The sequence below is a fragment of the Oncorhynchus nerka genome, linkage group LG24 (genome assembly GCF_034236695.1).
Source record: "Oncorhynchus nerka isolate Pitt River linkage group LG24, Oner_Uvic_2.0, whole genome shotgun sequence".
In the NCBI taxonomy this organism is placed as follows: Eukaryota; Metazoa; Chordata; class Actinopteri; order Salmoniformes; family Salmonidae; genus Oncorhynchus; species Oncorhynchus nerka.
The window spans coordinates 13,091,939-13,115,028 of NC_088419.1; the positions used below are offsets into that span (position 1 = coordinate 13,091,939).

The 23,090-nt window shown below is 44.6% G+C and overlaps 1 protein-coding gene across 3 annotated transcripts in view; it reads right to left on the bottom strand.

Annotated features, from left to right (window-relative positions):
• Window positions 1–1,631: 1,631 nt before the first annotated feature.
• Window positions 1,632–23,090, bottom strand: part of kif26aa (kinesin family member 26Aa) — a 191,312-nt gene continuing 169,853 nt past the window's right edge. For 2 of the 3 annotated variants that reach the window (XM_065008628.1, XM_065008630.1), the window contains 7 exons: window positions 21,735–21,894; window positions 20,753–20,915; window positions 16,560–19,707; window positions 15,558–15,754; window positions 13,954–13,974; window positions 12,723–12,873; window positions 1,632–4,005 (listed from right to left, as the gene is read on the bottom strand). In XM_065008628.1, the coding sequence (XP_064864700.1) occupies window positions 3,815–4,005; window positions 12,723–12,873; window positions 13,954–13,974; window positions 15,558–15,754; window positions 16,560–19,707; window positions 20,753–20,915; window positions 21,735–21,894 (4,031 nt within the window). In that variant the 3' untranslated portion in view covers window positions 1,632–3,814. The remainder of the gene's footprint in view (window positions 4,006–12,722; window positions 12,874–13,953; window positions 13,975–15,557; window positions 15,755–16,559; window positions 19,708–20,752; window positions 20,916–21,734; window positions 21,895–23,090) is intronic. The other variant, XM_065008629.1, reaches the window with a different exon arrangement.

A 23,090-nucleotide genomic window follows, 5' to 3' on the forward strand; every position in this document is an offset into this window, starting at 1 on the left:
CATCGTACAACTGTCTAATAATATGTTCTAACTTGTAATTGTATGGTTTTGGTCCACTCCTTTCCAGATTGTGTCAGCTGTACAGTACTGCCATCAGAAACACATTGTACACAGAGACCTGAAGGTAATGAAGGCTTTATTACACACACACACACACACACACACACACACACACACACACATACACACGAGACACCCACATCAAACCACATCCCCAAAACAAACTAATCTTCGAACTCAGTCATGGCCATTAGCATTTCTTAATGAACCAAATCGAAAATGAGGTCAAATCAGGAAGTGCAGTCACCCTTTAAAAGCTGTACATTTTATTTATGAGCTGTATCGAGACAAGCATACTATCTGTCAGCTTGATAAAACATTTTTTTATCACACGTTGGTTTATATTCAGAGGATACAGTATGCTTGACTTCATATTGGAGCAGCCTTGCTCACTGGACACCCATAAAGGTGGCCAGGTCGCAATTGAAAATGAGAACTTGTTCTCAACTTGCCTACCTGGTTAAATAAAGGTGAAATAAATAAATAAATAAATAAAAAGAAAAAAGAAAAGAAAACTCAACATTTGTTTTGCCAGAGGTGTGGACCATTAAATGAACGTCTCATGTACACTCCTATATAGAAGGGAAAGAGAGGGCAGTATGTGTCAGCCAACATTTCCCTGCTGCTTTTGGAAATCAAAAACTCGGCATTTAGAGAAAAGGCTGCTGTCTTTTTGCCTTGAAAGCAACCCACGTTAACTACCATATATCTAACTGCTCCAACGACCACTGTGGCAGAGATGTACTCCATTCCAACCCCCTGTGAGGAAACGTAAACAGCAACATTAATACAACAAAAAAATGGTTATTTCTTTGGCCAGTCCATTTTCAAGATTGTGTATCTTAAAACTAGCAAGTGAAAATCAGTCAAGAGTGTTTTTTGGATGTGATGAATGGCAGTGCAATCTCTCTGAGATAAGAAAAGCAATTTGTAGCATTAGCGGTTTGGTACCATGGGTTTCACGGGCCTTTTTGGAAAACTTCAGAAATGCATACTTCCTTCCTACCTTCCTTGAAGTAATCAGAGATCTGAATTGGTTGGATTGGTGAAAGTAATTGGGTGGTGGCCTTTGTTACACATATCCAATCGCTTATAGATCTGTTCTTACCTCGAGGAATCATGGAAGGAAGGGTGCATTTTACAGTAATCGAACAGGGCCCTAGAAGCTAGCGTATTTAGATGATATCATACAGTAGAGTGTACATTTGAGCAATTAGCAGACAGACTGTGGCTGGATCCTGTCTGACTAATTATAAAAACAGCAGGAGTTCGTGTATGCAGCATGTGCGTTCTCTTCTCTGGTCCCATATGCAAATGCTTCCAGGTGCTTGGGCAAATTGATCAGCGAGATAATTTCAAATGTCTGAAATGCTATCATAGAGAGATAGTGTTGTTTGATGTAGATAGGATGCTTGTCCATGATATGGATGTGACACAAAGTATAAATTGTACTCTTAGGCCAAAATGTAATCAATTGCAAATAAAGGAAATCACACTGATGGTTCGCTCAGAATGTTTCTTCTGTATCAGAAGTGAAAAATAAGTAAATAACTTTGATTCCCACAGTCTACTAGAAACAAGAGGATTAAGATCCTTTATTGACACGTATGAATCAATGCAAACTGTAATACTATACATTTCCTTTGTTTTTACTTTTTTTTTTACAAATTATTAGAAAACTGTGCAGTATAAAACCAAAGACAATAGGAAAAAGGGTTTATATATTAAATATCTTACATTACCTGGTCAACACATCTCAGAAATGTGTTTGTTTGGCTAAACTTTTTTTCAAACTGAATACCAAGGCATGTTACGAAAATGATAAGATTGATCTCATGCAGCAACTTCTAAAAAGGGCCTGAGAATTCCTCCATGGTAGGACTTTTGTCTTCTTTTGAAGAGTATATTTTCATTAGATGGTTTCCACCTCTTAACCGAGGTCATTTAACACGGACGTACAGTATATGTTTACAAGGGAAGGAAAACACTTGAAACAGCCAAGAGGTAACTGTTTGACTTCTTGACAGTCCAGAGGGAAATGAAAATGCATCTATGCCCTATCTGGCCCAATGCATCTATACCCTATCTGGCCCAATGAGCCCATTGATACGACTCTAGAGAAGTTCTCAGAGATGACGTACTAACATAGGGCTTGCAGGAAGACCAAATAACCATTTGAGATAAACAAGCATTCAGCATTTAGGACAAAAAGCAACAGTGCAACATCTATATAGTGAATAACCCAGCACTGTGGTATTTGTGGTATTAGACTCACTGCACATTGGTGGGTGAAAAGGGGGTGGAATGCATAGTCAGAACTAGTTTCCTCATATCATTGGCTGTTGGCAGGTCATCCTTTTGGCTTCTCACCTCTAACCCTTACGGAGGCAGACATCATATTGTGCTTCCTTCACATAGCCACTTGATTTAAACAAGTTTAGGCATACATTTCAAACCTCATTCATATTTTGTGAGTTCATTCACAAGGATACCCATGGGAAATGGCTCAGCTAGAGTTGGGTCAATTCCATCACCAATCCAGCCCCCAAATTGACCTGTTATAAAGTGAAATGTTTGATAAATGTATATATTTTATGAAAAGGGTAGCTTTCAAAACAAATACAATATGTTAATACCCCAACACTGCAAGCAGGTAGAAATGAGTGAAATTGTGTCCAGAATCTGGTACAGATTTTCAACATTGTTCTCTTTAACACACTGCAGAACTGGGCATTGAATCAAGTCTTGGGCACTTAAATGGCAACTGGCTGATTTACGAGCTGCCACCGGTCATATTAGTTAAACGCCACAAGGTCAAAGACTTCTGCAAAGACCTTTGGGAATGTTTCTCTCTCTCTCTTTCTCTCTCTCTCTGCAGATCAGAATCTCGCAAGATGATGGTAACTATAAGAGACAGTGCCATTCCGTATGGACTGTACATTTTTCTGCACAACTGACTGCAAACTGAGCTTATAAACAACCGCAAGTCAGTTTTGAGCTCAAATCAATCCTGACAGCCTTCTACTTGCGCAGACATTCGGAACGGATAAAAACGTTTGCGTAACATTTGTCCTTACTCAAAGGAAACTCATTGGCCAACAGAACTTCTCACTACTGGCGGTGAAGGCTGTAAAACATTTTTGAACACAAAGAAAGGCAAAGGTTCGGGTATGCAATAATGATCAACTTATTGTTTTTCTCTCATTTTATTCATGGTTTGTTTTTTCATCATACCCAAAAAGATATTATTTTTTTTACATACTTTGTAATCATATAAATACACTATACAACAATACAATACAAAATACAATTTTTCTCATAAGGAATACATTTAGAGTTTGCTCGGGTAAGCTGGTTTTTAAGACTAACACTGGTCAGAAAAAAATGATATTCCCTTGGAATCAGTCTGATCAAGGCACATTCTGGTGACGGTGACAAAGGTGTTCGGTCGTCCTCGGTTAGAGCTTTCCTTCCTCCCACAGGAAACGTAGAATGTTAGTCCAAAGTTCCATTTAATTGTACTCTGATAGGCCAGGCTTTCTCTACTGTACAAGTAAGCACACCTGCACCTCTGTTCCTTTATCTATTCATATGGTAACCTCTGTAACCTACACCGGTTGACTTTCACGTTAGTCCTCTTTCCCATCCGCCTTTTCTCCTGCTTTGACTCTATCATCAGTCTCTCAGGCTCTGAAGTGCTTGTTTTGCTCCGTTGCCCTTTCACGTCGACTTTCTCTCACTTGCTCTCACTTTCTCACACCTCCACACCTCCTTTCTGTTGCCCCCCTTGCGTGACAGCGGTCGCTGACACCACAATGTCGAAGCAGGTCTCCATCATGACATGCGACTTGCATAGGTTGACACAGTACTCCAGTTCGCCCGTGGCCTGCTCCAAAGCCTCCAGGTACTCCTGGGACTCTTTGTCCAGATCGGGGTCCACCTCAACTATGGGGGCGAGGGTGAAAAAGAGAGAAAGATGGAGAGATTAGCATCAGCGATGAGCAGTAGCTAACGCCATCAGATGTACAAGAAAAGTTCAGAATTTAAAAAAAACAGATAAAAGATGGAGCCACTCTTGACATTTTGTTGACCATACATCATGTAGGTAGAGGGAATTTTCATATCTGTGGTGAAAAGCTTATCCTAATGCCGTTTCACTATATTGGGTGATCCGAGGCGCAATAAGTCAGTGTTGGAGTCAAACAGAAATTCCAATTAAATGATTGAAAAAAGGGGTTCTTTCAATTACTTCTGCGGAAGTATTCACCCGCTTGGCATTTTTCCTACTTTGTTGCCTTACAAACGGGAACTAAAAATGATTTTTGGGGGGGGGGGGGGGTTATCATTTGATATACATAACATGCCTACCACTTTGAAGATGCAAAATAGTTTATATTGTGAAACAAACAAGAAATAAGACAAAAAAACTGAAAACTTGAACGTGATTAACTATTCACTCCCCCCAAAGTCAATACTTTACTTTGTAGAGCCACCTTTTGCAGCAATTACAGCTGCAAGTCTCTTGGGGTATGTCTCTATAAGCTTGGCACATTTAGCCACTAGGATTTTTGCCCATTCTTCAAGGCCAAACTCCTCCAGCTCCTTCAAGTTGGATGGGTTCCGCTGGTGTACAGAAATCTTTAAGTCATACCGCAGATTCTCAATTAGATTGAGGTCTGGGCATTGCCTAGGCCATTTCAAGACATTTAAATATTCCCCTTATACTGCTTAAATGTTGCAGTATGCTTAGGGTCATTGTCCTGCTGGAAGGTGAACCTCCGTCCCAGTCTCAAATCTCTGGAAGACTGGAACAGGTTTCACTCACGAATTTCCCTGTATTTAGCACCATCCATCATTCCTTCAATTCTGACCAGTTTCCCAGTCGCTGTCAATGAAAAACATCCCCACAGCATGAGACTTCACTGTGGAGATGAGGTTCTCGGGGTGATGGGAGGTGTTGGGTTTGCGCCAGACATAGGGTTTTCCTTGATGGCCAAAAAGCTACATTTTTGTCTCATCTGACCAGAGTATCTTCTTCCATATGTTAGGGGAGTCTCCCATATGCCTTTTGGCGAACACCAAACGTGTTAGCTTATATATATTTTTCTTTAAGCAAGTGCCTTTTTCTGGCCACTCTTCCGTAAAGCCCAGCTCTGTGGAGTGTACGGCTTAAAATGGTCCCATTGACAGATACTCCAATCTCCGCTGTGTGTCACGGCCGTCGAATGAAGTAGACCAAAGCGCAGCGTGGTAAGCGTACATATTTATTTTTATTAGGATGACGCAGACAAAAACAATAAACAATACAAACACAACCGTGAAGCTTAAGGGCTATGTGCCACAAACAAAGTTTACTACCCACAAAGACAGGTGGGAAAAAGGGCTGCCTACGTATGGTTCCCAATCAGAGAGAACGATAGACAGCTGCCCATGATTGAGAACCATACCTGGCCAAAACAAAGAAATACAAAACATAGAAAATAGAACATAGAATGCCCACCCCACATCACACCCTGACCTAACTAAATAGAGAAATAAAACGTCTCTCTAAGGTCAGGGCATAACACTGTGGAGCTTTGCGGCTCCTTCAGGGTTATCTTTGATCTCTTTTTTGCCTCTCTGATTAGTGCCCTCCTTGCCTGGTCTGTGAGTTTTGGTGGGCAGCCCTCTCTTGGCAGGTTTGTTGTGGTGCCATATTCTTTCCATTTTTTAATAATGGTTTTAATGGTGCTCTGTGGGATGTTCAAAGTTTTTGATATTTTTTGATAACTCAACCCTGATCTGTACTTCTCCACAACTTTGTCCCTGACCTGTTTGTAGAGCTCCTTGGTCTTCATGGTGCCGCTTGCTTGGTGGTGCCCTTAGATTACACACAGGTTGACTTTATTTAACTAATTATGTGACTTCTGAAGGTAGTTGGTTGCACCAGATCTTATTTAGGGGCTTCATATCAAAGGGGGTGAATACATATGCACGCACCACTTTTCCGTTTTTTATTTTGTAAATTTCACTTCACCAGTTTTGACTATTTTGTGTATGTCCATTACATGAAATCCAAATAAGATCAATTTCAACTCAGGCTGTAATGCAAGAAAATAGGAAAAACTCCAAGGGGATGAATACTTGTACAAGACACTGTTTACCCCCTATACTAACATGTTACCTACTAATATACACCAGACATGGTTAGAAAGAGAAGTTGAGAAGGAGAGATCAGAAAGGGAGAGAGATGTAGAGAGAGAGAAAGATCAGAGAGAGAGAGAGAGAGAGAGAGATCAGAGAATGAATGAGAGAGATAGAATTTATTGGAATTTACCCCAAGCCTGCTATCAGCGCATCCCATGATGCACTATAAACAAGGTCGGCTCACTATGTGATACAGTACTTCTACTAATCTCTATAACTGTGTCGCTCCACTGTGACCGCTCATCCATCGTCACACCTTTTACAGCTTTAAAAGTCATACAGGGACATGAAGAGTAATGATGACATGTCTATAACAGGGCTGGATATGCTGGTATGTCTGATGGAAGCTGCTGAAGACACACTACCCTCATAATCACAACATGAAAGGATGAAAGAATGATTTATATAGCTTGACTGCTCCCATCATGGACTTGGACCAACCGGCGGTCCCTAAACCAATGGGAAACATCTCAGGGAAATAGGGTTTGGAGATGTAGCGGAGGGAAAATAATGCCTTATTGATTTCAAGACGCATACCGGTACACATACCACCCCCAACCCGTCTGCACATGTGAGAACACACGCACAGGATTTTTGCAAAGACAAGGATTTCAAAAGTATTTTTCTCTTCCTCTATATCCGTAGTAAAGTCATGAGGTGGGTTACTTTTGAATTCAGCCACCTTAGTAAACGGTTCTTTATGTCCGCGTGAAAAGAGTGACGGGAATCAGTAAATGTCCTGATTCCCTTTGGCTGTTTACTTTTGTCATGTTTTCGGGTGTAACACTAACAATATTATTTATATATTATATTATTTATATAAACTCAGCTAAATAATAAACGCCCTCTCACTGTCAACTGTGTTTATTTTCAGCAAACTTAACATGTGCAGATATTTGTACGAACATAACAAGATTCAACAACTGAGACATACACTGAACAAGTTCCACAGACATGTGACTAACAGAAATGGAATAATGTGTCCCTGAACAAAGGGGGGGGGGTCAAAATCAAAAGTAACAGTCAGTATCTGATGTGGCCACCAGCTGCATTAAGTACTGCAGTGCATCTCCTCCTCATGGACAGCACCAGATTTGCCAGTTCTTGCTGTGAGATGTTACTCCACTCTTCCACCAAGGCACCTGCAAGTTCCCTGACATTTCTGGGGAGAATGGCCCTAGCCCTCTCCCTCCGATTCAACAGGTCCCAGACGTGCTTAATGGGATAGAGATCCGGGCTCTTCGCTGTCCATGGCAGAACACTGACGTTCCTGTCTTGCAGGAAATCATGCACAGAACAAGCAGTATGGCTGGTGGCATTGTCATGCTGGAAGGTCATGTCAGGATGAGCCTGCTGGAAGGGTACCGCATGAGGAGGAGGTCTTCCCTGTAAAGCACAGTGTTGAGATAGTCTGCAATGACAACAAGCTCAGTCCGATGATGCTGTGACACACCGCCCCAGACCTTGACGGACCCTCCACCTCCAAATCTATCCCGCTCCAGAGTACAGGCCTCGGTGTAGCGCTCGTTCCTTCAACGATAAACGCGAATCCGACCATCAGCCCTGGTGAGACAAAACCGCGACTCGTAAGTGAAGAGCACTTTTTTCCAGTCCTGTCTGGTCCAGTGGGTTTGTGCCCATAGGTGACGTTGTTGCCGGTGATGTCTGGTGAGAACCTGCCTTACAACAGGCATACTAGCCCTCAGTCCAGCCTCTCTCAGCCTATTAGGGACAGTCTGAGCACTGATGGAGGGATTGTGAGTTTTTTGGTGTAACTCGGGCAGTTGTTGTTGCCATCCTGTACTTGTCACGCAGGTGTGATCTTCAGATGTATCGATCCTGTGCAGGTGTTGTTACACGTGGTCTGCCACTGCGAGGACGATCAGCTTTCCGTCCTGTCTCCCTGTAGTGCTGTCTTTGGTATCTCACAGTACGGACATTGCAATTTATTGCCCCGGCCACATCTGCAGTCCTCATGTCCCCTTGCAGCATGCCTAAGGCACGTTCACGCAGATCAACATGGACCATCGGCATCTTTCTTTTGGTGTTTTTCAGAGAAAGAAAGGCCTTTTAAGTGTCCTAAGTTTTCATAACTGTGACCTTAATTGCCTACCGTCTGTAAGCTTAACGACCGTTCCACAGGTGCATGTTCATTAATTGTTTATAGGTCACTGAACAAGCATGGGAAACAGTGTTTAAACCCTTTATAATGAAGATCTATATGTATATGTTCATGTATGTGAATGTACAGTGGAAGTCCGAAGTTTACATACACCTTAGCCAAATACATTTAAACTCAGTATTTCACAATTCCTGACATTTAATCAGAGTAAATATTCCCTGTTTTAGGTCAGTTAGGATAACCACTTTATTTTAAGAATGTGACATTTCAGAATAATAGCAGAGAGAATAATTTATTTCAGCTTTTATTTATTTCATCACATTCCCAGTGGGTCAGAAGCTTACATCCACTCAATTAGTATTTGGTAGCATTGCCTTTAAATTGTTTAAAACTTGGGTCAAATGTTTTGGATAGCCTTCCACAAGCTTTCCACAATAAGTTGGGTGAATTTTGGCCCATTCCTCCTGACAGAGCTGGTGTAACTGAGTCAGGTTTGTAGGGCTCCTTGCTCGCAAACACTTTTTCAGTTCTGCCCACAAATTTTGTGGGCACTCCAATACCTTGACTTTGTTGTCCTTAAGCTATTTTGCCATGTATGCTTAGCATCATTGTCCATTTGGAAGTATGCTTAGCATCATTGTCCATTTGGAAGTATGCTTAGCATCATTGTCCATTTGGAAGTATGCTTAGCATCATTGTCCATTTGGAAGTATGCTTAGCATCATTGTCCATTTGGAAGTATGCTTAGCATCATTGTCCATTTGGAAGTATGCTTAGCATCATTGTCCATTTGGAAGTATGCTTAGCATCATTGTCCATTTGGAAGTATGCTTAGCATCATTATCCATTTGGAAGTATGCTTAGCATCATTATCCATTTGAAGATCCATTTGTGACCAAGCTTTAACTGATGTTTGAGATGTTGCTTCAATATATCCACATCATTTTCCTATCTTATGATGCCATCTATTTTGTGAAGTGCACCAGTCCCTCTTGCAGCAAAAGTACCCCCACAACATGATGCTGCCACCCCCATGCTTCACGGTTGGGAAGGGTGTTCTTCGGATTGCAAGCCTCCCCCTTTTTCCTCCAAACATAACGATGGCCATTATGTCCAACAGTTCTATTGTTGTTTCATCAGACCAGAGGACATTTCTACAAAAAGTATGATTTTTGTCCCCACGTGCAGTTGCAAACCGCAGTCTGGCTTTTTTATGGCGGTTTTGGAGCTGTGGCTTCTTCCTTGATGAGTGGCCTTTCAGGTTATGTTGATATAGGACTCATATTACTGTGGATATAGAATTTTAAACCTGTTTTCTCCAGCATCTTCACAAGGTCCTTTGCTGTTGTTTTGGGATTGATTTGCACTTTTCACACCAAAGTACGTTCATCTCTAGGAGACAGAATGCGTCTCCTTCCTTAGTGGTATGACGGCTGCGTGGTCCCATGGTGTTTATACTTGCGTACTATTGTTTGTACAGATGACCGTGGTACCTTTCCAGCATTTGCATTTTTTCTGAGGTCTTGGCTGATTTCTTTTGATTTTCCCATGATGTTAAGCAAAGAGGCACTGAGTTTGAAGGTAGGCCTTGAAATACATCCACAGGTACACTTCCAGTTGACTCAAATGATGTCAATTAGCCTATCAGAAGCTTCTAAAGCCATGACATAATTTTCTGGAATTTTCCAAGCTGTTTAAAGGCACAGTCAACTTAGTGTATGTAAACTTCTGACCTACTGGAATTGTGATAAAGTGAATTATAAGAGAAATAATCTGTCTGTAAACAATTGTTGGAAAAAATACTTGTGTCATGCACAAAGTAGATGTCCTAACCGACTTGACAAAACTATAGTTTGTTAACAAGAAATTTGTGAAGTGGTTGAAAAACGATTTTAATGACTGCAACCTAAGTGCATGTAAACATCAGACTTCAACTGTATGTATATATATGTGTATACGTATGAATATATATATATATATATATATATATATATATATATATATATACATGCACATATATACATACAGTATATATATATACCCCCCCCCAAAAAAAATATATATATATGGGGGATTAGAAACGATGCAGACAATAACATTGATGGAAGCAACAATCTAGCCGCAATATTAAAGCTGATTCATCCCCTAAGAATTTATTTTTTATTATTATACCTCCAAAAAACTGTGGCCTCTTTCCCTTGCTGAAGACCTGGAGGCTTTTGGTGTGTAAAGAAGCTTCCAGAAATAGATTATAATGGATAGAGCTCAGCTAGAAAGGAAGGGAAACCTTCGGCGACCTGCACCGCTCAACTGGAAATAGCCTCCTTGTTCTGCCGTTTTGTCTATTTGGGGGTTGGAGAACAGATCCACTCGCTTGCCTTTAGTCTGTGTGCGAGATACTGTAAGTGCCTCCCTAAAAGTCTTTTCCCACATTGACAACGGCAGAAAATAGTTTTTACCGCTTTAACAGTTTACTCTAGAAAGGAACCTAAGAGAATCAAACCCATCACAAAATAAAAAAGCTATTGGCCAATGTCGCTTCCTTTGTCAATGTTAGTGTTTATGTATGCGAGAGTGGTTTCAGCTGTTGGCCCAATATGGACCACAAGTAGCGTTAACTACAAGGTCACAATGAGGTCAACCACACACATTTGCTTGACACCTGCACAATACATTTGTCCACATTTCATTGAGTGCAATGGCACTGCTATAGGGCATAGGGAACCTTGTAGTAACTGGGGCAGATGTCATATTGAAGAGCTTGGGAGATAAGCTGCTCCTACAGTGTTGGAAGGGTTTGTTTACTATTATGTTCAAGATGTTTCTCGTGTGGCCCAACTCCAACAGAGGCTAGCACAGCCTGGAATCGTCAGCTAGTTACGCAACTTTGTTGTCCACTTACAATAGCCTCAGAGAGGCTAAATGTAGGAAAGCTGAGCGTGAGACTAAGAGAAGCAGTCATGGTTTATTCATTAGCGCAAAGCTACGTTTCAAGTAACAATCATTTGTAAAGACATGAGCAAACAACAGATACACTACATGGCCAAAAGTTGAATATCTCATTCCAAAATTATGGGCATTAATATGGAATTGGTCCCCCCTTTGCTGCTATAACAGCCTCCAATCTTCTAGGAAGGCTTTCCACTAGATGTTGGACATTGCTGCAGGGACTTGCTTCCATTCAGCCATAAGAGCATTAATGAGATCGGGCACTGATTTGTTGGGCGATTAGGTTCAAATTCATCCCAAAGGTATTCGATGGGGTTGAGGTCACGGCTCTGTGCAGGTCAGTAAAGTTCTTCAACACCGATCTCAACAAAACATTTCTGTATGGACCTCGCTTTGTGCACGGGGGCATTGTCATGCTGAAACAGGAAAGGGCTTTCCCCAATCTGTTACCACAAACTTGGAAGCACAGAATCATCTAGAATGTAATTGCATACTGTTGCGTTAAGATTTCTCCACACTGGAACTAAGGGGCCTAGCCCGAACCATGAAGAACAGCTCCAGACCATTATTCCTCCTCCACCATACTTTACAGTTGGCACTAAACATTCGGGCAGATAGCGTTATTCTGGCATTCGCTAAACCCAGAATCGTCCGCCGGGCTGCCAGTGTGATTCATCACTCCAGAGAACGCATTTCCACTGCTCCAGAGTCCAATGGAGGCGAGCTTTACACCACTCCAGCCGACGCTTGGCATTGCACATGGTGATCTTAGGCTTGTGTGCAGCTACTCGGCCATGGAAACCCATTTCATGAAGCTCCCGACGAACAGTTCTTGTGCTGACGTTGCTTCCAGAGGCAGTTTGGAACTCGGTAGTGAGTGTTGCAACCGAGGACAGATGATTTTTACACGCTTCAGCACTCGCCGGTCCCATTCTGTGAGCTTGTGTGGCCTACCACTTTGCGGCTGAGCTGTTGTTGCTCCTAGACATTTCCACATCACAATAAAAGCACTTATAGTTGACCGGGGCAGCTCTAGCAGGGCAGAAATTTGACGAACTGACTTGTTTGGAAAGGTGGCATCTTATGATGGTGCCAAGTTGAAAGTCACTGAGCTCTTAAGTACGGGCCATTCTACTGCCAATGTTTGTCTATGGAGATTACATGGCTGTGTGCTCAATTTTACACACCTGTCAGCAACGGGTGAGGTTGAAATATCTGACTCCACTAATTTGAAGAGGTGTCCATATCCTTTTGGCCATGTAGTGTAAAATAGAATAGAATAGCTGAATGCTGCTTTGACTGTTGGATAAAAGTCCATCTTTAACACAACCCAGTTACAAAACAAGGTGGTACACTTTAAGCACACTTGAAATAGTACACCAGATTTCTGTAGTAAGCTACTCACACTCTCCGGTCCACTTGCCAGGGTCCAGCATCAGCCTGCTCTTGGCATCCTCCAATTCCCCACTCAACCTCTCGTGCTTGGCCCTCAGCTCCCTGATCCGCTGTTGCCTCTTCTCCAGCATCCTCAGTCTTGCGTTGAAGTACAGCAGTCCCTGTGAGAGTAAATGGTAAGGATGGATGGAGTGAGCAGAGAGACAAAAGACGAGTGGAGGAAAGGAGCTGAGTGTGCTCCCTCTGGAGAAACCCTGACTTGGATGGAGGGAGGGAAGTAAACAGAGAGAGCGAGAGAGAGAGAGAGAGAGAGAGAGAGAGCGAGAGAGAGAGAGAGAGAGAGAGAGAGCGCGAGAGAGAGAGAGAGAGAGAGAGAGAGAGAGAGAGAGAGAGAGCGAGAGAGAGAGAGAGGAGTATCTTTAGCCGGATGCTTCGATTAGGAGTTTGTGTGCTGTGAGGAGGCTCACACACGGGAGAGGGAGGTTCAGAGATTATTCAAAATGTAATCAAGAGCGGCTAACCTGTGGAGATTTAGCCCCCTGTCCATTGCTGGGGTTAATTAGGATAAATAAAATTAGCATCCACGCTAATCTCTCGCTTTGCTTTAATCTCCAGGACAAACGTTGAGCTCAGGGATTAGGTGTAGACATAGTCACCAGTACCAAGTTATTGAAAGGTAGAATAACAGAACAGATTATTCCTGGTTCAGTCCCTCCAGGAGTCTGTGATCGCAATTACCACATAAACCAGTCAAATCACTGCGATATTACAGCAAACAACAGTCCCATCACTGCATCACAAAAAGAGGGTTCGCAATTTTAACCAATCACCACACTTTTACCACATAAAGTGGTTCAATCAAGCCCCAGGTCAACAAACATTTACCCCGTCAGCGCAATTTTGTGCCAGATTTGGCAAAATCCTCGCAAATTGTCATGCAACATGTCAGAATTGCTGCAGCAAAATCCAGCATTTTAGCCCACAGAAAAAAAGCAAAAGACACCTCAAAGTCCTGGAGGAACTGTTAGTTGGACCTGTTGTTTTCATCACTACAAGCGAGGTCAATTGCTTTTGCACTATTGGCTTTGCACAAAATTAGTTTTTGGACACATTTGTGCCACAATATAATGTGTCTATTTCACAAGGCATAGCAGAATGAATTAATTCCATGCTTCATGCATCTTCCATTTTAGCACATGATCTAATAATCAAGGCACATCCATCGAGTTTAATGAACAAACCTTTTCCACATCCTGGAATGGCTGCAAGATGAGAGAGAGAGAGAGAGAGAGAGAGAGAGAGAGAGAGAGCAGAAAAAAATACATTATTAACATTCGCTAATGCAAAGATAATACACAATCTAAATGGATGCACTTTGAAATGCAATTAATCACACACACACACACACACACACACACACACACACACACACACACACACACACACACACACACACACACACACACACACACACACACACACACACACACAGTTACATGCACATTGCACATTGCACACACACACTTAAAATACTTCATTTTGGAGAGCTCGGGATGACAGGCTTTAAAAGACGAATTGAAGATCATCTTTTCCTAATTGAAAATAAATCAAAGCACCATCAGGCAGAATTGATGTATTTTACCCACTACACTTTTCACTGGATGACTGGGTCCTACATTATTTGCTGGGTGACTGGATCCTACACTATTCGCTGGGTGAATGGGTCCTAAACTTTTCACTGGGTAATTTGGTCCTAAACTATTCACTGGGTGACTGGGTCCCACTGGTGGGAATGGTTAATGACCCGTGGACATGGAGAGTGGAGAGGCCCATGAAGAGAAATCAGGCGAGGGCCCAGATAGCAGGTCCAACCTTCATCCTCCACCCCTAGTTTCCCCTCTTCCTCCTTGGGCTTACTCCCCTCCTTGTTCCCCCTCTTCCTCGTTGAGCTTCCTCCACCCCTAGTTTCCCCTCTTCCTCGTTGGGCTTCCTCCACCCCTAGTTTCCCTTTTTCCTCGTTGAGCTTCCTCCACCACTAGTTTCCCCTCTTCCTCATTGGGCTTCCTCCACCACTAGTTTCCCCTCTTCCTCATTCAGCTTCCTCTAACCCTGGTTTCCCCTCTTCCTCGTTGGGCTTCCTCCTCCCCTAGTTTCCCCTCTTCCTCGTTGGGCTTCCTCCAGCCCTAGTTTCCCCTTTTCCTCATTGGACTTCCTCATCCCCAGTTTCCCCTCTTCCTCATTGGGCTTCCTCCACCCCTAGTTTCCCCTTTTCCTCATCAGGCTTCCTCTACCCCTAGTTTCCTCTCTTCCTCGTTGGGCTTCCTCCACAAATAGTTTCCCCTTTTTCCTCATAGGGCTTCCTCCACCACTACTTTCCCCTCTTCCTCATTGGGCTTCCTCCACCCCTAGTGTCACTCTTAGTAGTGGATGGATTTAGGGTTCGAGACAGTTTAGGTAGCCTTGCTTTTTAATCTGGGGCATGTTCAGTTGAGGCTATATGAACTGGACTGTCCTCCTTAATTTTAGCCCACTGCGAAGGGGAGCCATGCCTGTTACGCAGCCATGATAATCTTGAAATGTTATTTATAAAGTAGACAATTACTGGAGGGAATTCCTTTTGTCCTTTGGTGAGGTCAAAAGGTGAACAGGTGTGACATGCACAACATTTATGCAAGTAATGAGAAGGAAAAAAGCGAATAAAATAACATTCCCAGAGAAATAAGTCAAAATATTCTGGAATCTACAGTCTGGCTAATTTGTGTACATACGCATGCACGCCTGCGCACGCACACACACACACACCACTTTAGAATGCCAAGAAGCAAGCAGATGGAGAATCTCTAACCTCTGTCCCCGTGGCACCCTCTCGCCTCCTCTGCAGCCGTTCCACGTCGTCGATCTCGTACACCTTGATCTCGAAGGGCTCTTTCAGGGTCCCTCCCAAGGGGGGCAAGTCCACCCACTGGCCTGGTACGCAGGCCTTTCTGCCCAGGGAGGAGGTGTCCGGCAGGGGAGCAGGGATGAGACGGCGCCGCTGGAGGCCTGGAGCAAGTGGGTGAAGGGAGTGATCAGTGGGGGTACCGCTGTTCATTGGAGTTGGATATGCACACCAGCAATATCCTAGCACGTGTGGCACTGCCTTGAAATATGCATGAAGCAAAAACATGCCAAGACACAGACTGATAGCAGACTTCCATAGAGCCAGCTGGGATCACATAACCTTGGGCTAGCACTGATTACATATGCATTAGGCACTAGACCCTATCTGTTGCTGTTATGAATTAAGGAGGATGGGCACATGAATCTGAATAGACCGAATTCTTGTTATGAGTGTACACTGCAGCCGGATACGCTGTCACTTCAGATACTACACTTGAATGGAGATTCATGACAATGCTAGGTGGAGTACATACTGTACATCGAAATATATATTCATAGGTTTAGGAAAAATAGATATATAAATGTGAGATATCCATGTGCAAGGCAAATTCATACATGATATTAGAGTGTATGAATACATTCTTACTCGCTTCAGCATGCATGCAATGTTGTATATAGCACCAGGGTTGTTACCTAGCAACGCTTTTCAATAGAATATAAATAATCTACTAGTGAGAAAAGTAGAGAAAATATTGTATGTATATTTTATTTTACAGATTTCAAAGAAAAGTTATATCACTATTTTAATATGTATATTGGAATATAAATTGGAATATTGTGGGGCGCTAAATGAAATAACATCACACTTATTTCACAAGTACAACTTTATGAGATCATGAGTGGTGATTGATGTGGTACAGCTGTCTGGATATTGTTACAGAACTCTCTCAGTGTAACTAATACTCACCATTGCCTCTCTTCTTGGGTGATTTAGACACTCTACTCCTATTAGAGGTGGACACCCCGCTCTCGCTCATGGAGTCGTGGGCTGACGAGGCACTGCCTGTGGTCTCGCTGTCTCGGATCATGCTCTCATACCCGCTGCTGCCCCCGCTGTGGTAGAAGAGCGCAGTACGCCCCATGGCCGGTGGAAGCTCCCCACTGAGCACACTGCTATTGTCACTACCGTGCCCGCTGCTGTAACGCTGGGGCCTCCGCGGGGCTGTGATCTTGCTATAGGGCGAGGGCAGCGGCGTGCTGACAGGGGATCCGCTGACGCTTGCCCCGCTATCGTTGGCATTGTCCCCTGAACCCCTGCTTAGATGTTTCCTTGGGCTTCCCGCCACAAGCTCACTAACTCGGCTATTGGCAGCCCGGATGGCCTGCTTGGTGCCCATGATAGTGCCCCTGCCAGGCTTGCCATTACCATTGGTCCCTGCCAAAGAACGAGCTGGAGGTTTCCCTGTTGGAGGTAGGCTGGCATTGCGTGCGGTTGGCGCATCATCAGATTTGGTGGAGTAGTTAAGGGTCTTGGAACTGCTGGCAGACAAGGTTCTAGCCTTTGATCCACTGGCAACTATGGCCCTGGGGTTGACATTAGCTTTGAGCTGTCCCAACTTGCTTGACGTCGCAAACGTGGTAGAGGAAGGTGGAGAGGTAGCAGTGGATGTGGAAGTAGTGGAGGTGGGAACCCCAAGTTTTGGCACTGATCTATTGGATTTTCCATTGTCTCCTAAACTAATGCCACTATTCTCTCTCGACAGGCCAGGTCTGGACCTCACTGAGGTTAGACTGTCACTTCTCTCCAAGGACATTAGGCTACCATAGTACCTTCCAGAATCGCCTTTGGCTCCTCGTGTCTTCAGGCTTGACGCTGTCTTAGCTGAGCCATGGTCAGCCTTCAAGCTGGATGTTTTGTAGCTAAACAAATCCCCTCTGAATCGAACATCAAATTCCTCCTCGGATACTGATGTTTTAGGCAATGAGGACCTTGCAGCGTCGCTGGCTGCCCTTAAGGCACTAGGAGATAAGACTATCCTTGTCTTTTGATCAAGGCTTGATTTGCGAACAGGTGGAGCAGGAGGAGAGATAGAGCCAGACTTTGGAAGCATGCTGCTTTTCTGTCCATTTGCCTTCTTTCCCAAAGAGGAGAATCTCAGACTACCACTACCATCGCGGCCCCATTTTGATTCAGGGGAACTGTGGGGGACTGACACTGTGCCAAGAGTGGTGGCGCCTCGCCTGAGCTGTGGCATCCTGCTCATGGTCTCTGCTTTCTTGCTACTGGACTTCTCACAACCGTCTACCACCCTCTGAGTCGAGGAGGATACCTGTGCTTTCGGCGGTCGAGGTACACTGTTGCTGTTTCCTCCCGGCTTCCTGGAAGGGAGGCCACTCACGCCATTTCTGGGTGGCTTACTCGCCACAGTGGATTCAATCGCTCTAGGATCCGAATGGCCGCCCCCTCGCAACCAGAGATCATCTTGCTTGCCTTCCTGCCTGCTGCAGCTTGGGGCAACTGATGAGGTAGGTTTGGTTTTCCTGGGAAGACTGGAGTGAACAGCATGGTGTGGGATCTGAGAAGAGGCTGAGGTGTTCAGAGTGTTTGCTCTGAGAGATGCTTTGGTAGAGTCAGGAGAAGGTGGGCACTTAGTTAGGGAGAGCTTGCTTGGGGTTGCGGGGTCACTGTCCAACTCAGAGAAGCAGACACCACTGTCATTTAGGGAGCTCTTGGTACCCTGCTGCAAGAACGGCTCCCTACGGAATATACCAGGGGAGGACAATATGGAGGTGTTCTCCGGTACCATGCACTTAGCCCTCTGTAAGAATCTACTTGTCGAATGGGTGCCGTCGCTCTCCAGGGAGCACACGCTCACTTCACTCGGCCAGGAGCCAATGGAAGACTGTCTGCTACCATGATGGGCAAACATCTCCTCCTGTGAGGCTGAGCTCACCCCAGATGCACACTCTTGAGCCGTGTAAGCATCAAATTCATCGTTGATGCTGCTAATGATGCTGACAGGACGGGAGCCTGAGGCCAGGGCCTGAAGGGAGCAGTCACTATTAAAGCTGATGATGCTGGAGGGCCGCCCATTGTCTGGGACCAGTCCTATGGGTAGGTCCTCCACAACTGTGAACACCAGCTCGTCTTCCCCATTCAGCTCCATGGGTTGCTGCAGGGTGATCGTGGTCCTCAGGACATCTCTCTCCAGGCATCTGCCCCTCAATGCTGCCCGAAGGTGGCTCATCTCCATGGGACTCCTGCCATGATGGGCCCTCTCCAGGACCGGGGACCCCCCATATTGTCCTTGCCTTAGGGCCTGCTGACTCATGCCCACAGGGGGTGCACGGCAGATAGCATCCAGGCCCTGAGAGGGTGTTCTGGAGGATCTTGGCAAAGAAGGAGAGGCAGAAGGCTTAGGTACGGTAGGCCCTTTGTTGAGGTAGACCTTCTCTCGCACCACAGGCTCTGAGTCTTGCAACAAAACACTGGGCTTAACCACGCAGGCCAGAACCTTCTCCCCATCTGCACTTGTCCGTTTGTGACTCTCTGGGTCCCCTCCATCTAAGGACAATTTGGAATGTTCCTGCTCAGACTTAGCGGGAGCTGTGTTGGTGGTTGTTGTGCTAACGAGAGGCTTTTGGGAGGGGGATTTAACAGTCTTGGGGGACACAGTCTCCTCTGGGCTATTGGTCCTTTGGGCTATTTGTGCCCCTTTGCCCTCCCCAGTGATGGCAGCTGGGCCCTCGCTGCCATCAATGCACTCCAGTCGCTCTTGGAGCTCAGCAAACGTGTCGCACTTGAAGTATTCCACCTCCGGGCGTTGGGTGTCTTTCCCGCGCTTTCTGTTCAGTGAGGGAATGATCGGAACAAAGGAAGGTGGGCCCTCATTGTCGCTGAGCTCTCTGTCTGAAATGGTGGTCCCACCAGGCCCGATGTAGATGACCGTGTCGCAGGAGTGCTCACTGCTGGATGAGTAGTCCGGGTCACTGGACAGCAATGTGGGCATATCGGGGTCAAGAGCCACGGTTCGTGGGTGGAAGGGTCTCAAGTGTGGCTTGCGGATTCTTCCCTCTTCGCAGGAACTCTCACCACCAGAGGAGCTGGATGCATACTATAAGCAGGAGAGAGAACACACATTCAAATCTTGTCTGCGGTAGGGATTCAATAGCTGAATTATAAACTGTGTTCAATTCCTAGACTTTTCAATTTATTGGAATACCATTCAAGGTTAAAAGTGCAAACCAAAGACTACATGAAAATGTATGTAAAAAAATAATTTGATGTATCCTATGGTGTCCTGATCTATAAAATATAAGTAGATGCTGTCAATCTGCCTAATTATGTTGAAGGTATGCTTTCCAAATCTCAGGGCATACATTGGATTCTCTTTAGTATTGATTACATGGCATAAGACACTGAGAAAATTATTGCTGTAACAGCCCTTCCTTTGGAAGAAATACAGATGAGTTTAATAGATTTAATTATTTCTATGGCAGAGTCATTATTACCCTGGGAAATCATTCAAACAATTCAGACATTCTCTAATTGAGCGATACCAAAGGATGCTTGAGGAATAAAGTCTGTATCTATGAAGACCATGCAAAGAATGTAATATGAATGTATTGATCCAAATCTTAATGGATGCAAGACCCAATACTCACGTACACATTCTGGATACAGATGACCGCACTCTCACACACACTTTAATTCAAAACATAACCCACTGGGCACAGACGTCAGTTCAACATCTAGTTTTGATTTACATTTTGATTGAGTTGTCAACTAATGTGAATTCAACCAAAAATGTCAACCTGTCATTGGATTTAGGTTAAAATGTAGGTTTTAATTAGGTTTAGTTTTTTTTTTTAATACAAAATTCCCTTACCATGATGACTTGATGACTTTTTGCAAATCCAACCAGTTTTCCATATTGATTCAACGTCATCACACATTGACTGTTTTGGTTGAAATGATTTGGAAACAGCATTGATTCAACGTCGTCACACTGACTTTTTTGGTTGAAATGATTTGGAAACAGCATTGATTCAACGTCGTCACATTGACTTTTTTGGTTGAAATGATTTGGAAACAGCATTGATTCAACCAGTTTTTCCCCCAGTAGGAAGCCTTGAAATAGCTTGTTTATATGTTACTACCTTGGATTTCTTCTTCCTCATGCGGTGGATACGCGAGGCCAGCTGCACAGTGGTGAGCGTCTCCATGTAATTGGTTGGTGAGTCAGAGATGTGTGCTATCATGGTGGTTCGGCAGTTGATGTTGCCCAGAGACTCCCTCAGCAACATGGTGAGCTTGCTATCCCTGAATAATACATCACAAATCCCCTCGTTAGTCCCCCCAAAAAGGACCAGCACCAGATCCTTGTAGCCATAACTCACTCCCCTCTAAACCTCCCAGGATCACAGCAACCATTCCTAATTGTACCAAAGGATTAGGCATAGACAGGCAAAAGGCGGCAGAAACGAGATCTCATTTACCATTTTCAACCACTTTCCGTTTCAACTACCTTCTCATGTTTTGTCGGTAAGTAGGGCAATTTGTGAAAGGTTCCATGAAAACTAGTTTTAAATAGACAAGAAACATTTTCATTAAGCCCACCCTACTCTATACCGTGTATAAATAAAGCTGATCTTGTCTGAGACTCAAGTAAAAACATCTCATTCCACATATTCCTTTTCACAGACTCAATCTTCTATATTACAATCCAAACCCCCTCATCTCATTGAAGCCAGAATACACCCTTTCCCTGAACCATAACACTGTCAATAATTTCCCACGTTGGTGCTTCGCTAATTCCCTCAACTTCTCTCTCATCCAAACAGGCTAATAGGGCTTCATAGATGATTCCTGTCAGGTGGGAAGAACAATGGAGAGAGATAAAAAGGCCATGACACAAAGCCAGACACACAGATACAATGCAGACACATTCAGATTGGCATTGGGAAAAAAACAATTATTCATGAGCATCTGAATGTGTTTGTCCCTCGTCTCAGACATACCTGTAGGGTACGTTAAAAAAATATCATATTCAAGAGCGTTTGTCCCTCGTTTTCAGACATACCTGTAGGGTACGTGAAAAATCTTTATTCACTAGTGTTTGTCCCTCATGTTCAGACATACCTGTAGGGTACGTGCTTGGCCCCATTGGCCAGGGCGAGGATGACGTTTCCCAGAGCAGAGAGCGACAGACACTGGCCTCCACCTCCTTCCCGAGTCCGACGTATGTCTGTCTCACAGCTGCCCAGATCCAGCAGGTGCAGACGACTGCGGCCGCCAGACACTTTATGAGAGAGGGAGAAAACAGCAGAGACAGACAGAAAGACAGAAAGAGAGAGAGAGAGAGAGAGAGAGAGGGGGGGAGAGAGAGAGAGTGTGAGAGAGGTAAATTGAGAGAAAAAGAGGAGCGATGGGGGCCTCTCGGGTGTGGCAGTGGTTTAAGGTGGTCTCTGTGCCCCCAGAGACTCTGGGTTCGCAGCCGGCCGTGACCGGGAGGCCCATGGGGCGGCGCACAATTGGCCTAGCGTCGTCCGGGTTAGGGAGGGTTTGGCCGGCAGGGATTTCCTTGTCTCATCGCTACAACTCCCAAACGGGGTCTGGAGAGACGAAGGTCGAGAGCCATGCGTCCTCCGAAACACAACCCAACCAAGCCACACTGCTTCTTAACACAGCGCGCATCCAACCCGGAAGCCAGCCGCACCAATGTGTCGGAGGAAACACTGTATCCTTGTCTCATCGCGCACTAGCGACCTGGTCAGCGTGCACTGCACCCGGCCTGCCACAGGAGTCGCTAGTGCGCAATGAGACAAGGATATAGTGTTTCCTCCGACACATTGGTGCGGCTGGCTTCCGGGTTGGATGCGCGCTGTGTTAAGAAGCAGTGTGGCTTGGTTGGGTTGTGTTTCGGAGGACGCATGGCTCTCGACCTTCGTCTCTCCAGACCCCGCTTGGGAGTTGTAGCGATGAGACAAGACAGTAACAACTAACAATTGGATACCACGAAATTGGGGAGAAAAAGGGGGTTTAAAAAAAGAGAAAAAAAGGAGAGATGGTAAATTATAAAACCTGAGCACCAAAATAAAAACAAGCTCAGGAGTTCACATTGAATGGACCACTTCAAACTTCACATCGCCCCATTTAGCTTTGTGCTAAATGACCGATACACTGAATGACACTTTCAGGGGGCACTGAGCACACTGAGCACAGCAGGGATTTTAAGTGGAACACAATGAAAAAGACATAGGGGCCTGACAGAGGTGGCCCGATAGATACACACGTCGAGGTGTGGCTTAACGTGACCACGCACCCGAGGAGGGTTTTCCCCTTACTCCCATGTAATTAGGCTAACTTTCAAGGACATTCATAGACTTGTGCCGAAGACACTCCTGTGTTGTCTTGTCTGTGTGCTTAGGGTCGTTGTTCTGTTGGAAGGTGAACCTTCGACCAGTCTGAGGTCCTGAACAGGTTTTCATCAAGGAT